The following is a 22,063-nucleotide window of genomic DNA, read 5'->3' as shown; positions in this document are numbered from 1 at the left end:
ATGATCAAGAAGTTTGTAAAGAATGAAATATCTGTAAGATTTATTAAATTCTTGTAAAACATGACAACTCCTCCTTTCTGTAATCATCTACTTAGCAACACGGCTACCAAACAGAAACAACAAATCATAAGCAGGCAGAGAAAAGAAAGTAAACCAACATTCCATAGGGAAAATATTCCTATGGGAATCATAGATGTTGCTCATTAAAACATATCAATTTTAATTGCTTACAACTTGGTCACAGTTCAAACATTTGGTGTGATTTTCTTCTTATGATGGGTACCTATCCCAGGCTGTATTTTTTTTCTTCTCTTAGTGTGAGAGGTGAAACAGGTCAGTGGTGTCTGAGAGCACCATAAGGGAAAACCATATTGTTTTCGTTTATATTGGAAATTTATGTTCTCTGTGTGTCTCCATTATCTAGCAGATCCAGCATAGAGAACAATTGAAAGCCAGCAGGAGGTACAATGGGACTTTTGGGGCAAGAAGGGGAGGAACTGAGGTGGGAGGGTGACTGATTTGAAAAGAAGCTGCAGTACAAGTAATTTTGGAATGGTTTGCTGAGAATAAGTGAAAGAAGGCCAGACATGAAAATTGCAAAAGGCCTTTATGGAGGTAAGTCAGCAGTGTGAGATAAATGTATTGGAAAATCACCTAAGCCTTACTTGGCAAACGACGAAAGAGAAAAATAGGCTGTAACAAGAGGGAATAGCATGTTGGGGATTTAGGACCCTCTAGAAAAGAAGACTCAAACTAGGTCAGTAAGGAAAGGGAAAATCAAGCAGCTGCTGGGAAAAGAAAAAAAGAAGACAGTAATGCAGCAAGGAACCAGAGTAAGAATGAAGAACAGAGGGAAAAATCATCATGCTTGCATGAAATGGACATGAAGGAACATGGGATCCTGAACCTTTATAGCTCTCCACTGTAAGCAAATGCCTTTGAAACCCACTGGTCACTTATGTCTCTCAAGTCTTTTCTGGTACCCAGGAAGCACATAGGTACTGTGCTTGACAGCTGATCTGATAACCTGGCTAACAGGGAGCAGACTAGTGGGCTTAATGGTTCTCACTCGTTTGAGGAAGTATTTGGGTATAGAAGTCAGATATAAAGTTTATCCCCTGGAGAAACCTAGGTTGTAAGCTCACACAAATATTGGGAAATGACAAACTGACAGTTATGCAACACAGTGATACTACCCACTGGATAGAAAAATGCTATTTTCTTACAAGGCCCCATTCCACACCTCTGTCACTACTCAGCAGTCCTCATTGTGAAACAAATGTCCCATCCATAAGACAAAGCACTGTAAGTTTTGAGGGAGCTAGCAGTGGATGACTTGGGTGGCAGGTGTGTACGGCATAAAGAGGGAGGTGCAAAAGAAAGTCATTTAACATGGAGCAGACACCTGGCTGCTTCCTTGAATTACCAGATTCCCTTTTTGTCACAACTTCGGTAAAGGCTGAAAAGCACATTTAAACTATACTGGTCTCTAATTACAAGCATTTTCTTGTTTCACTACCTGCAGTCAGTGGCAGATACTGACGAATCAAGAAATGGGTTTTGAATTTGCCAGCCCAAAATGCCTTTTTTTTTTTTTTTTTAAACCATATACCTATTTACCATAGGTTTCCTTGCTACCCATTTATCTTGAGAGGTATTAAAAAGCTATTTATCTTCCTTTTAGGCCAGGTAGACAGAGTGGACTAAAGCAGGCGATCAAGCAGGAACTGATGCCTGACCCATAGATATCAATCCTCTTATAGGTTCATGATGAGACGCAGTGAAGTCAGCATGTCATATTTAGTAGAGCATGAGAAATGAAGTGTTAAAAGGAATAACCCACCCTCACTTGCCATTGTAAAAAAAGCAGTCCTGAAAGCCAGAAAACTCAATGGCAGAAAAAAATCACAAGCCTCAGACTTGTCTGATGGAAAAAGCCTCTTCTGGTGCCAAGGATAAGTCATATTCCAAAACATTTATCTTTCCCTAGATGAAACCCTAACAAGCTAGCACTACAGAGCGAGCACTTATTGTATACATCCACACTTGACTGTCAGTTCATACTAATGCCCCTGATGCAGCTACCTGGCACTGACAGCAGAAAGCACAAATACAGTGTTTGATAAATAAGGAACTTGTACAGTAACATGAGAGACTAACATGCCATAACATATGGATTTAAATATCTGCTTAGTTTGCGCAGCATGAACGTGAATTGTGCATTGGCCTCTAGGAGAGGCCAAAAACCTCATGTGTTTTACCTAGTGACACAACCGTGAGTGGGTATTTCTGGAACTGTTAGAGATATGCCTATATCATCTTCTGCCTTAAGAAAGAGCCAATACATATGGAATGACCTTGGGACACTGGGTTTTCTCCTTGAGACATGCATATTGCCTGAAGCACTCAAACTGTGGCAGGATTAGTGCCTCAGGAAAAAAACACCAGGAAATTAATAACTCTTCATGCAGACAAGGATCTGCGCAGTGCCTTTGATAAGCCTGTGGTCACATACTGACGACAGAAAGGAAATTCAAAATGAATAGCTGCATAACAGGGTTATTATCTCTCCTTGTGGGTCCTAGGACTATACTGCATGCACACCCAGCTGGACAGAGGCTGAGCAGACAATGTCAACCCTGACATTTCCCACCTGGCACGCTCAACTTTTTGACTTCAAACATTTGTCTTCTAGCATAATTTGTGTACGTGTTTGTGTAGAAGTATTTAAAGTAGAGCAATACTTTAACCAATACAGCTATCCTGACCTTTGCTTTGCACATTAATTTTCATTCAATCTGTCTCTGAAGCAACATAAGAAAGGAAGTTTCTTTAAAGGTTTAAGCAGCTAATTCATATTTAGGATTTCAAGGGATTTAGGTCTGTTGCTCTGTGACAGCCAGGAGAGCTGCAGTTGCAGTTGAATGCTAGAGTACACTACCAATCTGTTCTGCCAAAGACTTGTAAGACACAAAGGAAATGTTAATTTTAAATTTATAAAGAAATAGAAAGCAAAAGACAGTGCGGAATCCTACAGGATTCCTGACTCTCCTTCAACTTTCAAGGTCTCGCAACATTTATGAGGTTTATGAGGAACTTGAGAATCTTTTTTTAGATCTTTTTTAGAGATCTTTTTTTAGAATGGGTGAACTCAAAGAGGCAAAAAGCTTGGACAGTGTTTGGTAAACTCCTGTCAGATTTACAAGCAAGTGATTGCATTAATAATTCCCTAGAAAGCTGCATCAGTGGTAAATGTCAAGTTCAGAAAATCGAGGGTGTTGCTCTAGCTAAAGTTAACCAGTTCTATGTCAGAGTTACTCCGACAGCTTAGGACTAAAAAATAAGCTGACCGTGTCTGTTTTGCAGAGAGCAATTACAGGATATCACATCCCAGCAAATCTATTTGGGCTCAAATAAGTGCCAGAGTTGTTAATGAAGCCAGAGAAACATCTGGAATTTGAATATGCAATAAGTTCCTTCATTCCTGAAGACCACAGAGAGGTCTGAACTAAGAAATACCCAGTGAGAGAGAAAGATGGAGTGTCTCTCAGGTGCAAATAGCTAACAAAAGCTTACCATCGTGCCAAAGTTCTGACACACTTAGCTACAGTTAAACAATAGTTAACTGTTTATCCTTTGTTAACAGTAATTAACTGTGTTATCCTTTGATTCAAGGATTACCTCAGTAAGAACACTCAAAATTTAAAAAGTAGATTGCTCAAAAGCTCAGCAGCAGCAATTTATGAAGCAGAGTTACATACAAATGTTGTGGGCCAGAATTTAAACTCAAGGTAGTCATTATTTTTCTGAATGCTCCCTTTTGGAGTAAATATGGAAGATTACACAAGCAGATGCAACCCTAGTTACAGAGACAACAGAAAGCCCAGTAGCATCCTGGCAGATTTTGGAAAACCTGAAGGGAAACTGCATCTGCTCTGCTTCCAAATAAATGCAGTCATAAACTTTTATTTCTTATTTTAGAGAGGGGCAGTGTGAATCTCTGTTTGCAGCTTGTTATTCGCACTGCATTCTAATTCTCTTTGAGTGACAACGCCTGACCTACAGCTTTCAAGCTCTGAGCAGCTTGGTAGGACGCTTCACCCAGACCACTGCCAAAGAGTGAGAACTTCAGTCTCCCCAGCCTAAGTTTATAGCTTGGAATTAACATTTGCTGTTTGGCTGCCACAGGAAAGGATTCAGGCTGCAAAATTATTTTGGCAATGGCAGCAAGTCACTGTCAGCCACCAGCCTGCTTCTTCTCCTTCACTTCCACAACATGAGGGGCACAGGTATAGTCATACGGCAGAGAGAGCTGCAATATTCAAACATCTCCCACCACAGGTTATTCACATAACCATAAAGCTTGGACACTTCAGGTGTAAGGATTACAAAGAAAAGTGATAAAGCCCATGAAGTTTATGTTACTCACACACAGTTAAATGCAGGGCAAGTCACCATATCCATCTCCTCTGCAAATACTGAAGCGAAGCATTATTAAAGCCTCACAAAATAAAAACTGCAGGAATAAGCAACCACATTGCTTCCCGACTGGAGGAGGTATTCTGGAAAACAGACATTTGGAAGGTTGCTGCCTTCCACAACTTCAAAAGTAACTTTTATCAGGTCATAAAATATTTTCTCAGAAATTATGTTTTCCTGTTTTCCTTGGGGATAATCTTGGTATTTCCAAACTCCTACTATTTAAAAGTCTCTCAGAAACTATACAGCAATATACTCCACACACCAACCTGGAAGCATTTTCAGTAGCAAAAAAACCCCAGAAGCTAGTATCATCTCTTCCAAGAAGCAGAATTGACAAGTTTATTTCCTAGGACCCAGCCAAGCAGGACACTTCAGGATGTATTTAAGCAAGCACCAGTGTAACTCCAGAGACTTCAACGGGACTAGCCACATCTCCTACATTATATACACACATAATTACCCTTCACAGAACTCCATGATATTCTTTTTACTCCAGCTTGTCTAGGTTCCAGAAACAATAAAATGTACAAGCTTCCCAGGTGACCTCTTGAAGACTTCAGGCAAAGGAACTAAGCTTCAAGAAATATAGCTCCTCTGAAACGGCTTATGCTTACAGGAGTATAAAAAGCCAGTTACACACTACAGGACTGTAGCTGAAAAACAGTTCAGAATTACTTCCTTCATCTAGTGTAACCTTTTTAAATCAAGTTCCAATTTCATGCTATCAGAGTATATTTTATGTCCTTTTCCAGTTCTGGCCACACAGAATGCTACTTTACAGGATATAAACATCTGCTAACAGAAGAGAGGATATTAAAGCAAGTAATGGTACAATTATAGCTCTAGGAGCAAGATATTCTACTGAAAGTTTACACCAGGAAGAGAATGCACCAGAATTTTATATAACTTTGGGTTTTTTTTCCCCCCACTCTCATCAGGCTAACCTACTGAACTAGTTTCAAGCATCCTTAAGCCACCTTACTCAATGCCCTTCCTTCAGCCTATTTTCATATTCAGATCAACCCTCAAATGGCATTACAAATAGCTTGTCTTGTGGGTAGCATAACAGTTGGGGAACAGAGTAACGTTTCTGTAATTCTTAAATTTCTCTTCATAGATCATTGCCTTCCTTTCATGTTACTCCCAACTTCGAGTTCATTGCTCTTTCAGATGTGAAGATTAAAATCAGCACTGTTTTCCTGGGCCAGGAATCAATGGATTAGGATGAGTGATTTTCAGCCTTTCCACCATGGTAATAACGTAAGTGCAAAAAGAAAAGAAAGCTTCCCAACAAGATTTTTCACACCGCTGCCAGTAAACTAAGCAGGGCATGCACAGTGGAAAAAAAAAATCAAAACCTACTGGGGGCTAGATAAAATCTAACAAAATCATGATGCGTTAGACAGAAAACCTGCTGGATTCCTCCTTATTTCTTCTCACAGACACTGCAGGACCACCATCTCATACATTTCCCAGTGTTTGATACCCTTTTCCTTCCTTCTTTCTGACTCCACAAGTCTCAGATTTTTCTACCTGTTTGAATTTTCACAGCATTACACATTCATTGCCAGGAAGGCAGGAATAATAAATACAGATTTGTTACTGAGATCAAAAGGGAGACAGCAGAGTTTATTCAGAGAGAGAATACGAGAACATGAAGAGACCAACTGGTAGGTACTGCCTGTACAGTTATAAACCACCAACTGAGCTCTGTATCTGCCTGCCCTGAGCTCTATCCAAGTAACACTGAAAAGAAGGTTCCTGCCCTGAACAACTGCAGCTTAGAGCACAACAGTGCTTCTCATGTGTGGTTGTGTCCTCACACAAACCTGCAAAGATTTTTAAAATACCCTCAGTGAAACTGAGGCCAATTCCCTCCCCGGGCTACACAGGAGAATGGGGATGACAGTCTTCTCTGAAAGGAAAGCCTTGCTGGGAACTTCATTTCTCTAAAGCCAGGGGTTCTTTTTTTCAACAAGGTCTCATTCTTAGAGAAAGTGGAATATAAGGAATCTGGTTTTAAGTGTGATGATAAACAGGGTTTGGCCATCTGTCATCTGCCGAAGAAGAAGAAAGAAATGAAAACACCTAAATTCTAGTTCTCTTCACGTTACAGGATCATTTGCAGGATATGATACAGGATCATTTGCATTTGCATTTTCCACATAGGAAGTCCCTGCCCAGATGCTGTTTCCACCTTTCTGGACATGGACCTTGCACAACTGTCCAGTAGGCCTGCCAGACACCACACAAACCGGTCCCTCCATTCTTGATAGACAAGTAAACAGAGATACATAGTTACAACAATAATGACAATAATGATACTACTACTACTAATAGAATCTGTCTTGCAGGAGAACAAAGAGGGCTGTTCCACCATAAACAAGTATCTGCCCATTATTATTCTAAATATTAATCTTTTCCAAGGCTTTTAAGTTTGACAATGCTATTTCACCAATTCCTATGAGGCTGCTTTACTGCTAGGCTAAAAATCTCACTCTGGAACTGAGGAGAAAATGAAGAGAAAGATCCCCAAAGAGAGAAGAAATATTTTTATCTGACTGGTGAGTATTTTTGTTTCTTGCTGCCATGAATTTTCTGTACCTTGCAAAAAGGGAGGGGATATGACAACTTCCAAAACAAATGGAAATAACTCAATCCCAAGTCTTATGTGAGAAATCATCTGCTGTCCTTAACTTTCCAAAACACCTTCCATGTCTTCAGTAAGTTCAATCAAAATTTGTATAAAATTTGTATAAAATTTGTATAAAGTATATTTTTCAAGCCATGATTTGCCACCTCTACGTTTCTTAACAAATTTTCTCTTCCCCGTTCTTTTGTGTGTGGTGGTTTTGTGACTATTTTTAATAATGTCTTGGCCATCTAGCAGCACTAGCAAAAGGCAAATGAATTCCTGTTGAAGCAGGTAAGCCCCTCTTTCATGTGACACAGAAATGCTTACACTTCATTAACCTTTATTATAACCTAGTCACTGGAAAAGTTACTTTCATAGAATCCACACTATGGTTTCACTCTACAAACCATGAAATGTCAGAATGCTAAACTGCAGTAAAATACTGCTCACCTCCTTATGAACCCAAGATTAATGATACGGTGCAGAAAGGAATAGCAGTGCTACTAGGAGCATAACAGGTCATGATCACTTCTAAAATACCCCATCAAGAACATGCAGCAAAACACAACAGATGGTTCCCAGAACTACAGCCCCACTTCTTGACCTACCCATCACTGAGACATCATATTCAACCAGTAGAGTTGCCTCCTGTCCACACTGTTTGAGAATACTCATGGCTTCAGCATGTGTTGCTCCCAACAGTCGGATACCATCAACACTCAGCAGCCTGTCTCCAGGTTTGATTGTGCCCTCTCTGAAGGGAGATTAAAGGAACGAACTTTATTAATATAAGATAAATTGATATTGAGTTAACATCACTTTTATGTAAAGTGATTCCCTCACACCCTCTCTGACATCCATCCCTCTTGCCTTAACACTTAACATTTACTTTGATGGTGAGAACATTCAGAGGGCGCAGTGGAAACGAAATTACTGTAATTGGAAAGTCAGTGACTAGAAAAGAGCTTACCACATAGCTAAATAATCAAGTCACCTTAAATTGCAACTAAGTATAGCTTCTGCTTCAACATATGCTTGCTTTCTGCCCTGTCAACACAACTCCTCTTTCATGCATACATAAATACTTCCTCCCCCAGTGTTTTCTTAAAAATAAATCTGAGGTGCAAACACATGGGTGCAGAAACAGATTGCAAAACATGAATGCTTATTTAATGATTTTCTTCAAAAATACCCCTTACTTGGATAATTCAATTTTTCTTTTCTTCCTATCTAAAACCAATTTGGCTATAAATATACACTGTCTCCCAGGTCTGTCTCATAATGTATTCCATGTTATAATAGAAAATGTAGTACTAACATTGTCATCTCAAGAACTGGGGAGAGAAACAAGGAAGCAAGGGATATGAGGGTGTTAAGAAAGGGAGGGACAAAAGACAAACACTCTCTTGCACCTTTTGTTTCTCAATCAATGTTTTCAGGGTCAAAAATGGTCAACAAAGGCTGCAGAATAATCAACCCATTTTAAAGAAACTGCCCTTTAAGTTCCTTTAATTGTTTAAGGACACAAATGTAATTGTTCAAAACGTAATTCATACATGTAAATAAAGTGAATATTCTTATTTTATGCAGCTACAAGATGGTACTACATAAATACATGCTCACTGGGCCAAAACATGAATCTGTACTCAGAAATTGTCCAGGCGAAGTTATGTGTGAACTCACATGCAGATACATACGAACATCTTAAAAGAACAATACAAACAAATCCCAAACACGTGACAGTACTTTTTCTGAAGTGCAAGAGTGTTAAGAGCACAAAAAGCAACATCAACATCAGTTGTCTGAAGACTGAAGAAAAATGTGCTTTAACCTATTGCAGGCATTTTTTCTAATTATTTTGGTTTTTTTTTTAAAGTTAATGGGAAAGTCTTGAAACATGTAACATGCTAAACTATTGTTCACACACACCATGATGCGCTGAGCCTTTGTGGTTGCCTATTCCTGTTGTTATTCTAATTGAATGCATAATTCATGATTTTCAAAGGAACAGGTTTGAATGTACCTACTTGACTCCAACTCCTAACTTCTGCCCCAAATAATTCACTTTTCTCCATTTCTCTTTCACATGCATTCCAGAGAAAGATGAACTGTACCTGTCAGCAGGCCCTCCAGGTCTAACGCATGTTATTACAACAGGACGAGATTTATTTCTGTCATCGTGTGCTCCACCTAGAAAGGGAAAAGTGAGAGAAAGCACACCTTCATTCTATGTAGTTTATGAAAGCTGATTTCTAAAGCTTTCTAACGTCTGATTTTAGGAAAGCCTAAATCTTGCAGCATGCATACTTACAGATGGGCTAAAAGGATCAAAAAATGGCCAAGCCATTAATGTGAACCTCCACTGAATTTTACCCTAAAAGTGACATACTGTATGGGATAGATGATTCTTTAGAAAATATTTCTTCAGAGTGATTCTTAATAAATGTATATGCTTTGCTTAGAACCCTTACTCTGCAAGTATGACCTCAGTGTGAAAACTTACTGCTCTGAACTGTTTGCGGTACAGAGAAAAAAACCACCTGTACTTCATGTATACTCAGAATAGTAAGTGGTCACTAAGGAATTTATATATTTAATTAAAAAAAAAAAGTATTTTTTCTGAAAAAAAACACCCTAATAATTTATAATTGGGGTATATTATTCAACAGCTGCATGTTTTCTTCTGTTCTCTTATTCACTGATAATACTTTTCTTGTACTATTCAGACTATCAGCACAATTAATCAACCTAATTTATACACATACCATATGTGAATCTTCTTAAAGAACTACAGTCTTCCTGCTTATTTCAGTGAATCTGAAACAAAGCTTCGCATAGTCTTGGCATAGCTGATTAATTACTCTTCTTCCATAGAAAAAAATATTAGAGTGGCTCATAAAAGCAGTACATGACTGCATGGAAAAAAGGACACATAAATCACTGGGAATTCTACAAACTGTGCATCAGAAATCTTGAAATGATTTCAAAATGCCATAAAAGCTGACAACTTGTTTGCCGATTTAGAAAATACAGACAGCTCAAATTTAACGGTAACTCACCTCTTATCACAAATCCAAAAGTGTTCCCCTCTTTATGTAAAGTAACTTCCACAGTTCTGAAGACGAGACCTGATCCTTGTACAGCTAAAATAAATAAACAAACAAACAAATAAATAAATAATCGAAAACTCAACTGTTATTATTTTACCAATTCTATACACACATCTGCACTTTTCCCAATTCAAGGTAGATACTGTGCTCCTGGTCATATGACTGGAAAAACTCCAGTACAAAAGAGTCAGATTAAAGACCTATCAACTCATCCTATTTTTTGAGACCATTTTGGGTTGGATATTTTGCAGATTGCCAACTGTTTGGAAAAAGAGCCACAGATGCACATAATAGGTGAGGAATTTGAGCCCTACTGCTTAAATTGTGGCATAAAGAGAGCTAGAGAAGATGGAAATACACAATGAGACACAAAAATGACAAATTCTTAAAGCTACCTGGATTTGGTTGTGCAGCCATGAAAACATTGATTTGGATTAAAGTCAAGACAGTTGTGATTTTTAGTGTGTACCTCTAATCTTAGATCACTAGATTAATAAGCAGAAAGTATTTTGTACCATAAGGCTTGGTTTGTGTTTTGTTTTTTTTTTCCTTTTTCAAAGTTTAAGATGCTCCTTCAACACTGCTAAGGGAGTGAAAAAAAGTATTTGACTTGTAGTCGAGTCAGTATTTCCCCCGTAAGCACTAAAGGAGCGATGCACAGCTGGGTGAGGAGGTGAGAAGTCTAATGCACGTACCAACACAGCTGGGTGTGATAATCCACTTTACGGAATTTGAAACCACTGCTGTTAAAGAGACCAGTTGCCAGTTTACTATTGGCTTTACAGGAAAAACTTTGGCAGGGTGTAAGAGCTGCCTTTTCCAAAGGAAAAGGACACTGGGGAAAAATCACACGCACACACACTTCCCAGATTCCAGGAAGATACTGCAAACAGCACAATGCACATAAACATCTGTGAGCAGCAGAACTGATGAAAACTTATGTTCTTTAATGCTCCTTCCTGCAGTGAACAGTTTCCATGTCTCCCATTAGGATACCCGGAGTGGGGAATGTACACCAGAGGCTGCACAGATGGGGAGGCCTTGAAAGGCCCCAGGAAGCAGTGGTGCCTTTTAAAGTGCTTCACACCTCTCTTTTTGAGGACTCCCCTGCTTGGGGGATTTCAACAGACACTCGAGTGTCTATTTCTATGAAATGTACTGTAATGTACTTTTTTTTTTTTGAGTCTTTCAATTGTTATTAAAAAAGTTACTGCAGGGAACCAGAAGAACCACCCAATGAAATCACATAAATCTAAATTCCTTAGGAAAAGACAGCCCTCCAAAGCATTGCTCTGTATTACAGTAATTCCAGCTAGAGCTTGAAGATCAGGACCATGGTACTGAAGTGCATGTGGCTGCTTCCTTTTCAGTTGGAAACATTTTACTGACTGAAAAGGACTGAATTACAGAGGGAAGAGAACTCTTGCTTTCACTGTCAGCAGAAAGTGGCCCTGCACGTAGCTCAAGCTGAATCCATGCCTGCTAATCTGCTTGGTGTGGCCTGTAACCTCCACTGTGGACAGGCAAAATTCGTAGTTCAGCAACAAGGAATAGCACACAGCATCTTTCCACTTGGGGAACAACCTCCCAGGCGGCTGTTCTTCCACCCCAGCCTCACCCTGGCAGGGGAAAGGAGTCCTTAAAACCTCTAGCGACAACAAAAGGCAAATGAGCGGCACGCATGGTTCATGTTCCAGTTAAAAACATTGAGGTGGCTCATGCTGAAAATAGCAGCTGGAAGCTCTTGCTGTGAACACTGCCAGACAGGGAAGGAAGCACCAGGGAGAGTGGGAATTACTAGTGCTCAGCCAGATTTAATCCATCTTTATTAAAGCTCTGACATCTCCCCACTCTGAAACCATGGTAGTCCTCTCTCAGAGGGGGCAACCACAAGAACAGTGGAATTTCATTAGGTACTGGGCAGGGAAGGAGGTGCCAGGACTTCACCACATAACCTACTGGAAAACTTCTGTGTATAATGAAGGCACTGTGTCTAGCTTGTTCACTAGAAGTTGATGGAACAACTAAACTGCTAATTATCTCAAACTTTTCTAGTGATGCTAGTATAAAGAAGTCAGAAATTCCAAGGACTTAGCGACAAAGTTATGATCGCTACTGTAATTTAGCACGCTAAAATCCTGTTTCAGTGGATGAGAGTGGCACATCTGCCAAATGCAGGTGTAACAGAAGGAAGCCCACTTAGTAAGTGCAAAACAAAGAATACTTATAAACCAATTACGTCACCAGCAAAATAATTCTGAACTCAGCTGACTTCATTAACTCGAATACAGTGCTTCTGAAGTTCCCTTACCACAGGCAAACACTGATCAAGAGAGCACATTCAAACATATTAAGGTGGTTGTCAGGTCATAAAAAACCAAATATGTGATTAGACTAGCCCTGTAGCTGCTAGAAAGCAGTGGGGAGCTCATCCACCCCTGAGCATCCAAGAGAGTGATGGATTTTTTGGCATCTATTGCGAGGAAAGTCTTTATTTAAGGAGACAGGAGCTTCCTAGCTGGCTCTGCAGATTTTCCTGGCTGAACACCAGCAAACAATTAACTTCTCTCCTCCAGCGAGCAGCATGAAGGAGCGCACACTCTTTCAAAGGTATGGTGCCAGCCAGCCACTCACTCTTTCACTTTAGGTCCCAGATTTCCAATTCACCATTTCTCTGGCTTTCACTTCATACCTGATAGCCTCAATTCCCACTGTTTTTCCCCTACAGATGCACAGTCAAAGACATAAGCACAAAAAGAATGAGTAAAGGAGAGGCAAGGAAAACATTCAGTAGCACTCTGTTACTTCAGCATCGGCATAAATTTATGTTTTGAAGACAATCCTGCTCAGCGAGAAGCCCTTGCTTCAGCCACACAATTCTTGCAAGTTTATGTATCCCCATGGAAGCTCTTGCTTCAACCACACAATTCTTGCAAGTTTATGTATCCCCATGGCTTAGCCCACTAGCTCTTCTGCTCTATAAATGAGATGATGGCTGGAAGTGATGTCAGAAAAGACTGGAAAAGTCCCAAAGTATGCTGTTCATATGGGAGAGCAGGAGGGTGCTGCAAATTAAGAGAAGGAAGGAAAATGCAGAGGCAGAACTGACAGATATTCATTGGTCTCATCTCAAAAGACCTTATTGTAACAAGAAAGATTCTCTTGCCCTGGAATCTACCTAATCTGATTCTCAGTATTCAAAATTGTAAACAAATGAACAACAACAACAACAAAACAGTGAAGGCTGAGAACTCTGTTCTGTTGTTGATGGGATTTATGCTTCTAAAAACACTTGTGCATTTCTGAGAGCATCCCCCTGTACTGCCAGTTCTTTCATACTGCTTCCATGTTCTGTGATAAGCCAGAGGAAAAAAATATAAGAAAATAACCACTACCAAAAAATGAAGATCGCCAACTATTGTAGTTTAAAATCAGGCCACTAACCATGCCCATCTCACCACTGATAACATGTCTGCTATTCTGCATAGGTTACAATTTGCTCTGCTGTTACTTACTGACTGGAGGCAGCTCATATTCCACTTCTAAAACAACCCTCTCACCAACATTCTTGAGCAGGCTGATGATCTCATCGTGGCGAAATTTGGTCAGGTTGATTCCATTCACAGATTTGATGTAGTCCCCTACATCCAGCTGGTCACTCCTAGGAAAAAATACATATTCCTTTTGTTAAAGACAGATCTGCTGGACCAAACTAAATCCTTTAAATCACAGTTTAGTGAAGGTAAGAAATAGTTTCCATTCATCTAGGTTAAAATAAGCTCATCTTTCAAACAGAAAGTAGCATTTTAAGATCTTAATCTTGTTAAATATTAAAATAAGAAGAGCGTTGCATTATTGATTTCTGATGTACAAAACCAGCTGTACAATAAAGGAGCTGGATGATTTGACTAGTTTGCGCATAGGATCTGGGAAATTGTCTTCTTTATGTCTCTACCTTTCTCTTTCTCTCTTTGGGAAGCATCCGAACACATTTTTTTTTAACAACAGTTGCATACACAACTAACATCGCAGCTACAGGAGACAGGCCACAGCCCAAATGCATATGTTCTGCTCAGTTATTTCGAAGGACTTAGCTTAACCTTTATCTTTTGACTTGTTTCACTCATGAATAACAGCTTTTTTATTTCCACTGTAATAGCAAGCAAGGTAGCTATGACTTTAGACTCTCTTTAATCTTAAAATCAGCTGATGAACAGTTTGGTTTTGGGTTTTGATTTTTGTTGCCTTTTCTATTTTTTTAATAAATTATGGTATTACTATGGCTACTTTTTCCATTATATATAATAGTTATGGTTATATATATGGTTACATATAATAGTACTATGGTTAGTTTTTCTGTTCCATTTTTCCGCTTCACTATTTTATGCCACTTCTCTCAAGTTTTTATTCAAGGACAAAAAATATACAAAAAATATCATATAATTTAAAAGAAACTTAATTAGTCTTAGGATGACTTTCAAATATCTCACTGGTATTTCTAGTTTCTGACAAAGTAGCCTTGAGGGAAGAGGGGGGTCAGCTGTTGCCATTTCTCTCTGAGCCTGATGGGCTGCCATTACAGATGCATCTAGTCACATATTTGTTAGTGACCTTTCTGATGCGGTATGCATTTCTGAAGCAATCACATCATGTAATACATTTTGTGGCTTGAGATGTAGTTACCTAGCAGCGATTCCTCCTTGACGAAGGTTAGATACTCTTGGTTTCCCATCCTTGTCGATTCCACCTGATACTGTAAGCCCTAGGGTGGTGCCTTCTTTTTTCATTAATTCAACTATTGTTGAGCCCTTGAATTCCTCTGTTGAAAGAAAATTATTTGCATTATTAAAATTTAAGTGATAACACAGATGTTGCCTTTCTAAAATGTCATCTACTTCCCAAGAAAATCACTGTGTGCGTTAATAAGAAATAACATGTACGTCTGGAGATTCTTTATGTTACAATTCACAAGTTCTGTTTGCGAGGCTCTGCATAAAGATAAATTTGAGACATATGTTCTGTAAAAGGTTATTAAAAACTACACCAGTGTGCTAGTATACAGAGACAATATATACAAAGTCTGGCAACACTTACGAATAGTAGGTAGTTGTTTCACATTTTTAAGCAGCTGTATTTTCTCATTTTCTGCTTTCTCCCTCTGACCTCTATGTTTTATAAAGTACTTCAACTGATTAAATGGAACGGTAAAAGACACAATGATATAACAGTACTAGAAAATTTAGGTTCAGGCTCACTTTGAGGCCACTAGTAGGTGTCAATCAACACAACCTAACACAACAAGAATCCAGATGGACATTAAATACATCAGATCTTAATGGTTTCATTCGTTAGTCTTACACAAATATATCTTCACTGTAACTCTCTGAAATCTCTGCAGAACAGGTTGTTGTGGCTTAAACCATGACACAGGTGTAAAGGCAAGTGAATGGCTTTCATAGTCATAAGTGCATATTAAATTTCCCCCACATGCGGTCTGGGATACCCTGTTCTGAAGTTTGCCCTTTAGTATTCTTGGAAAATGCCAAGCTAATCCCACAGGCCTCTGAAAACGCAGATCACATGCAATGGAAAGCCTCAAACTCTCAAAATGACATGCCATTGCAACGGACAAGGCAACCTGCATGTACACAGCTCCCAGCAGGACTGCAACTGTTTGGAAAGCCACAAGGCAATCATACTTCATGTCCAGTGTTTCCAGCCAGAGAAAACCTATTAAAACCACCAGCAGCCCAAGTATTCTGGAGAAATGCATGAAGTTCTAAAGATCCACCTAGAAAATGATGAAATCCTGGAAAGATCATCCATCTTTCTGGTTCTTTTCAGCATTAATATGCAGCTTTTAGGTGAAATGGTCAGATACAAACATCATATACACTGTATACAGGGTATGCCTGCACTGTGCTAGCAATCTTGCTGTGGAAGCATATTTAAAGATAAAAGGCACTCAAAACCCAAACAAGTTTCTTCTATGCATGCTCAGCAGTAAGGTCTAGAATAAGCACTATACAAACAACAACAAGGCTCTGAGATAACAACCTAATACATCTTCACCTCAAAATGAACAGCAGCTGCCCTTAACGAGAACTGACAGACTTGAGCAATACAAAGGTAATGGTGGTAGGCAGAGGAAAGCATTCAGAGGAGCCTCCAGCTCCAATGGAGTATCCCATAAACCTTGCAAGAACTTCCAGAAGCGTTAATTCCTGATTCTTTTGCAGATGTAGCACCCTCCTGTGCAATGTTCCTGCTCTGCTCTAGTGGCTGGCAGGCTCTTCTTTGCATTCTAGAGGATGATGACCTCACTTCAGTTATTCACATTTTCACCATTATAGAGCAGGACTTGAGTGTTTGGGCAAGAATTGTCCAAAAGTTTCTACTAAGACAAAATTCTGCAATGTATTCAAGTCAGCAGCATGGATTGTCAGAAGCAGACATGAGCATAGTTATCTGGTACATTCCCCAACCTGGCTGACACCAAACCGTCATTTGACATCATTTGGAAGCTATTGAGCTTCTACAATGTTTGCTCACATCTGGCCTTTTTGACAGTTCAGAAAGAACAGATGTGGTTACCTGCATCTGAACATGTAGATACGTTGCATAGCTGCAGGAGATGTTACAGACAAAAATGCTGCTGCTTTCAGTTCTACAAAAAGCTTCCAGTATTTATAATAATTACAAGAGTTAGTCACGGTACTTGCTGCAAACAAAACCACTGTACATTTGCACCCATAATGCTACCTCTGGTGCTTTTCCAGTGTGTCACACTTGTTTATTCAGGGTTTGTTCGATCATGAGATCTAGGGCCAACAGGAAAACTCCTTCCCCTCTCTCCCTCACCTCCCAGGCTGAATCCCCTCTTTTGTATTTCTAAGTATTATAATCTGGTTCTCAGCACCTAGCTAAGATTTTTTTGTTTTTTTTTTTTTTAATAAACACTTTACCAGAATGTGTATACAGGACATCAATAATGCACTGCACACAGAATCATAGAATAGTTAGGGTTGGAAAGGACCTTAAGATCATCCAGTTCCAACCCCTGCCACAGGCAGGGACACCTCACACTAAAACACGTCACCCAAGGCTCTGTCCAACCTGGCCTTGAACACCGCCAGGGATGGAGCATTCACAGCTTCCCTGGGCAACCTATTCCAGTGCCTCACCACCCTCACAGTAAAGAACTTCTTCCTTACATCCAATCTAAACTTCCCCTGTTTAAGTTGCCTAATAGTTTGCCGTAGCATAATACTGTCATGTGTTTTAAGCTTTTATATAGGTTCTGAGTTTGCAATCCAATGCTGGGAAATACTCTTCTGCCTGAAGTGACATGTGGAACAGATGATCCATGAAGTGTTTTAAGCTACCTAATGATTACACAGTTCCCTGCAACTACTGGCATGCAAAGTAATGACCAGGCTTGTTCCTTCTCACAACAGGGAGGGACCTCTAAACACTCTTCCTTGGTAGGCAAGAGAGAAAGCTGCACCAACACCATGAGTGGTATGAAATGCACATTGCTAACTGACAGATAATTTCATCCAGGAGTACTAAATAGTTCATTAGGATTGTCCCTCTGAAAGATTTTGTAGCTTTTGTTGTACATATTCATAACAGGAAGAAATTAAACTGCTAGTTTTGCTTATAAGAGGCTGTTATTCCTGGAAGTGCTCTGAACCAGGTCCACTTGATATCCCCATCTCTCTTGTTTTCATCTTGCTTTCTTAAATCGCACACGATTACTGTTCTTATAGTACTAAATAATACATGTTTACTCATTTGCATTGCTTTGATGTTATTATTGGAGACTAATCACACTGGAGTATTATCAAAATGCCAGAACAATCCTGGGCCTTCATTTCCAATCCAACAAGCAATCCCATATGTATGCGCTATTCCCCAACTAGTGCAAGGTCAGTCTGCTTTCTTGTTAACGCAATGCTATGTTGCTCTTTGTGGCTTAAGAATCAAACTACTTCATGCATCACCTCACTCATAATTCATTACATATGCCAATCAGCAAACTCTAAATCAGTTAGAAGTCTCTGGGTTCTGCTCTTTCCTACATGTACTGCCACACTGCTAATAATATTAGCATAGCCCAGCTTTAGAAGGGAAGGCAAAGAAGTTATTCCCAGATTTCTTATAAATTATGAGTAAGAGAGAAACTGAAATTACAAATTTTTTCCTTAGTGGTAAACTGAATATAGAACAAGAGCTTAAGAAACATTTTACTCCATAACAGTTTATGAAGTATCAAATATCAGAACACCACTCCTGCAGTACAGCTCTGTGATATGAACCAAATGAATTATTCTAAAATGAAACTGTGTAGAGAAAAGATGTTTCCAAGTCTATAAAAAGCCCAGATCAATACCATTTTACACTTCAGTTGAAAAAAAGCACTTGAGAACTTCTTCCCTATGTACCATTAACAACTCGGGCAGCATTTGGTGAAACACAGCTCACACTGGGTCCTGCCTTCCCTCAGCTTAGAGAGGGTTTCATAGAATCATAGAATAGTTAGGGCTGGAAAGGGCCTTAAGAACATCTAGTTCCAACCCCCCTGCCATGGGCAGGGACACCTCACACTAAACCGTATCACCCAAGGCTCTGTCCAGCCTGACCTTGAACACTGCCAGGGATGGAGCATTCACAACCTCCCTGGGCAACCCATTCCAGTGCCTCACCACACTTACAGTAAAGAACTTCTTCCTTATATCCAATCTAAACTTCCCCTGTTTAAGTTTTAACCTGTTACCCTTTGTCCTATCACTACAGTCCCTAATGAAGAGTCCCTCCCCAGCATCCCTATAGCCCCCCTTCAGATACTGGAAGGCTGCTATGAGGTTTCAGGAAGTGCTCTAGGACTTCCACTGCTTCCTGCTGCTGCTGGGGTGATCCTGGGCACACCGGTCCATGCTGCACCAGTCACCCTACAGCTTTGCTGGCATCTACTTACGTCTGGTATGGGGCTCAAGGATTCTGCTGAATACTGGAGGTGGGCTCGGCAAGGGGAGTGTAAGGTGAAGCATATATAGGAGCTGAACTATAAAGAGAACACTATGCTGCTGCTGTTTTCTAAATTCCTGGTCTGAATGCTTCTGTTAGGTTCACTGCTGCGTTACTGTAACTGTGTGTGCCTGACCTGCAGCAGGGTCTGCTGGCGTATCAACACTATGATTTGCCCTGCAACCTAGAAGACTACAGGGATACTCAACACTGCAGAAAAAAACTTCAAAGATAAGCAGATGCTCAGATACAAGAATGGACAAATCTTACTGAAAGAAGATGAATAAATAGAATAACTTGCAAGTACATAAAATCCAAGACATATCGTGTCAAATTAATTTTTCTGTAAGGCAAACAGTGTCACAATAAAGCTTCTAGAATTTTATATATGATCAGACATTTTATAATTTCCTGCTTTTTGATGTATGTAAACAACATGTTTTAAGGAATAAAAAGCATGGAAAATAAATTAACTCATGAAGATTTCTGAACCTGGAATATATTCACTTCTTGGAAAAGAAAAATACTAGACTACAGAAGAGAGCTGCTGGTTTGGTTTTTTTTTTTCTTCAAAACAACAGTTAAAAGCTGAGAGAACTTGCAGATTTTATCACCTATTTTCTATATTACTACAAGTTCATATCCTAATTTACGTATTAAAGTGTACATCTGACAAATATTTGCCTTCATTCCAGATATTGTCTTTTCCATCTGTTCTGTAAAAATTTAAAAAATTTTAAAATCCAAGAAAATGCCTAAAATCTACATGTTTGGGTCAAGTGCTTGCATCCTCCACCTAATGAGTAAGTTTACTAAGTGTAGCCAGCACAGGGTGTAAATGGAACTTAACCATTAAAAAACCCCAAAACACTCAAATAAACCCCCAAAGCCCCTTGCTCTTATTGATCTTTTCCTACCAAAAGACATACATAATCAGTAAGTCAGTAATTGGTAAGTCTGTTGAAAATACAGTCAATGCTGTGCTTGTATGGATTTCCCTGTATGTCAGCAGAAATTTTGCAGAGGAAACATTTTGCTTTACATCCCAGTAGGCATCTCACGGTTTAACTAAGAAATCACATAAAGATAAAGTCAATTCTTAAGAAAGTGACAGCAGTTTGTTATACTGGGGACATCACATCTATTTGCTGTTTTGAGTAGGTGTATTTCTCTGTGACAAGAGGGAGCTCAAGAGATGAGGAGCACTCCATTCCTTGTTGCCATTTTCCTGACTGGCTGTCATTAAGTCCTAAACCACCTAAATTTGTATTAAAAACAAACAAACAAAACCACATTGGTGAAGAGAATCTGAAGACACAAAGCTGTCCTTTAAACTACTTCGTGCTGCCTCCTCCAGCCTGTGGAAGGACAATCCCCAAAGCAGTCCTAGTTCAGAAACCAGCAGCTTACAGCAGAAGACAGAGAGGCCTGAGGTGCATCAAAGCACATCTACAAGGCACAACACACTGTAGTTACACCAATGGGACTATAAACTTAAACCACCAGCAGCGCAGGTTGCCTTGGGTCAGAGGCCAGGCAAACGTAACTCTAGTAACTTGGATAAGGAGAAATGTGGTGCCATTTTCAGTGAAAGCAAGGGAGCTGGGTGAGGCTCAGACACTTACAAAAACCTGCCTAAAATAGACTCAGTTTATACTGACAACTATTTTGGTTGTGTACAGGGCATTAGACAGCATCAGAAAATGCTTTCTTTTCTCCCCCGCCCCCCCCAGCTATAAAAGCATCTACAAGATGACTTTACTACTGCAGAAATCTTATCAAAACCCCAAATACCTCCCACCAGCGCTTACAAACTGGAAAACATGCTTATAAACCATTGCATGGCCTAGGCATGACATAGAAAAGCAAATAATGGTATTTTATGATCAACCACAGGCTGTGATATACAGGACATGATCATGTAAGTCACAGAAAACACCAAGCTTGCAGGACATAGCAGCACAGCTCACATCTGGATTTGTTGGTTTCCCACCTAAAAAGAGCTTAGCTCTTGCGCTATTTAGTTTTTAGGTACGCTTTCATATTCTAAGGCACAGAAACAGATACCCTGGAAGCCAATTCTGTCTAAACCTAAACTGAGGCATATAACAGGTATGGTCTTCAACTTAGCATCAGATACAAGTATTAAATTTGAAACTTTGCTTATAAGTAAAAAATTAGACATGAATATAAATATCGCAAACCTGAGTTCAAATAACCAGCAAATGAAAGCCAGTAACAGATATAAAAAAAGCCTCTTCATTCTTAATAACAAGAACCTCATAAATTTCTGAGCAAAAGACTATTGGAAGAAACACCTGATATACGACAGTGTTACCGATGCACACCACAGTAACTTCAGTAATTACATTCCAGGAGTGAAATAGTTAGCAGGGCTGCACAAATAAGACCTTTTCTACAAAACCAGCTGCTTTTTGTAAGTGCTATAGAGAAAAACTCACAATCAGCTGTTGGAGAACTGCATTTCATTTTTTACAGTGACTGAGTTAAACTATTAGTAACTTCCAAAGGCTTAACACTTCCATCCCAGCCTAGTCACACAACAGCCTACAGTGCAGTTATAACAAGCTGTCCTAGTGTTTCTCTGGCAGCAGCACAGCCGTGCTACCAATGGCAGATGCTCAAGATCCAACATCCTGCTTGTGTCTGAATCTACCCCTCATAGACAGAATTGGTAGGAAACATTTGACAGAAAATGCAAAAATGGCATGGCATGATAACAGATCAGTTTTCACACAGAAGCAGCTTCATACAGCAATAAGAATGATCTCTGCTCTGTACAGTT

The 22,063-nt window shown here is 39.6% G+C and overlaps 1 protein-coding gene across 15 annotated transcripts in view; it reads right to left on the bottom strand.

Annotated features, from left to right (window-relative positions):
• The window catches only part of GRIP1 (glutamate receptor interacting protein 1), a 322,599-nt gene that overhangs the window by 68,190 nt on the left and 232,346 nt on the right, over positions 1-22,063 (bottom strand). For all 15 annotated transcript variants that reach the window (XM_057429476.1, XM_057429479.1, XM_057429486.1 and 12 more), the window contains 5 exons: positions 14,911-15,046; positions 13,743-13,888; positions 10,177-10,260; positions 9,232-9,307; positions 7,726-7,871 (listed from right to left, as the gene is read on the bottom strand). In XM_057429476.1, coding sequence (XP_057285459.1) covers positions 7,726-7,871; positions 9,232-9,307; positions 10,177-10,260; positions 13,743-13,888; positions 14,911-15,046 — 588 coding nt within the window. The remainder of the gene's footprint in view (positions 1-7,725; positions 7,872-9,231; positions 9,308-10,176; positions 10,261-13,742; positions 13,889-14,910; positions 15,047-22,063) is intronic.

Source organism: Pezoporus wallicus, unplaced genomic scaffold (genome assembly GCF_028554395.1).
Source record: "Pezoporus wallicus isolate ANWC-B61680 ecotype Strahan unplaced genomic scaffold, APGP_CSIRO_Pwel_v1 contig_5069, whole genome shotgun sequence".
In the NCBI taxonomy this organism is placed as follows: domain Eukaryota; kingdom Metazoa; phylum Chordata; class Aves; order Psittaciformes; family Psittacidae; genus Pezoporus; species Pezoporus wallicus.
The sequence above is the reverse complement of the archived record's forward strand: the minus strand, read 5'-3'. Positions and strand labels throughout refer to the sequence as shown.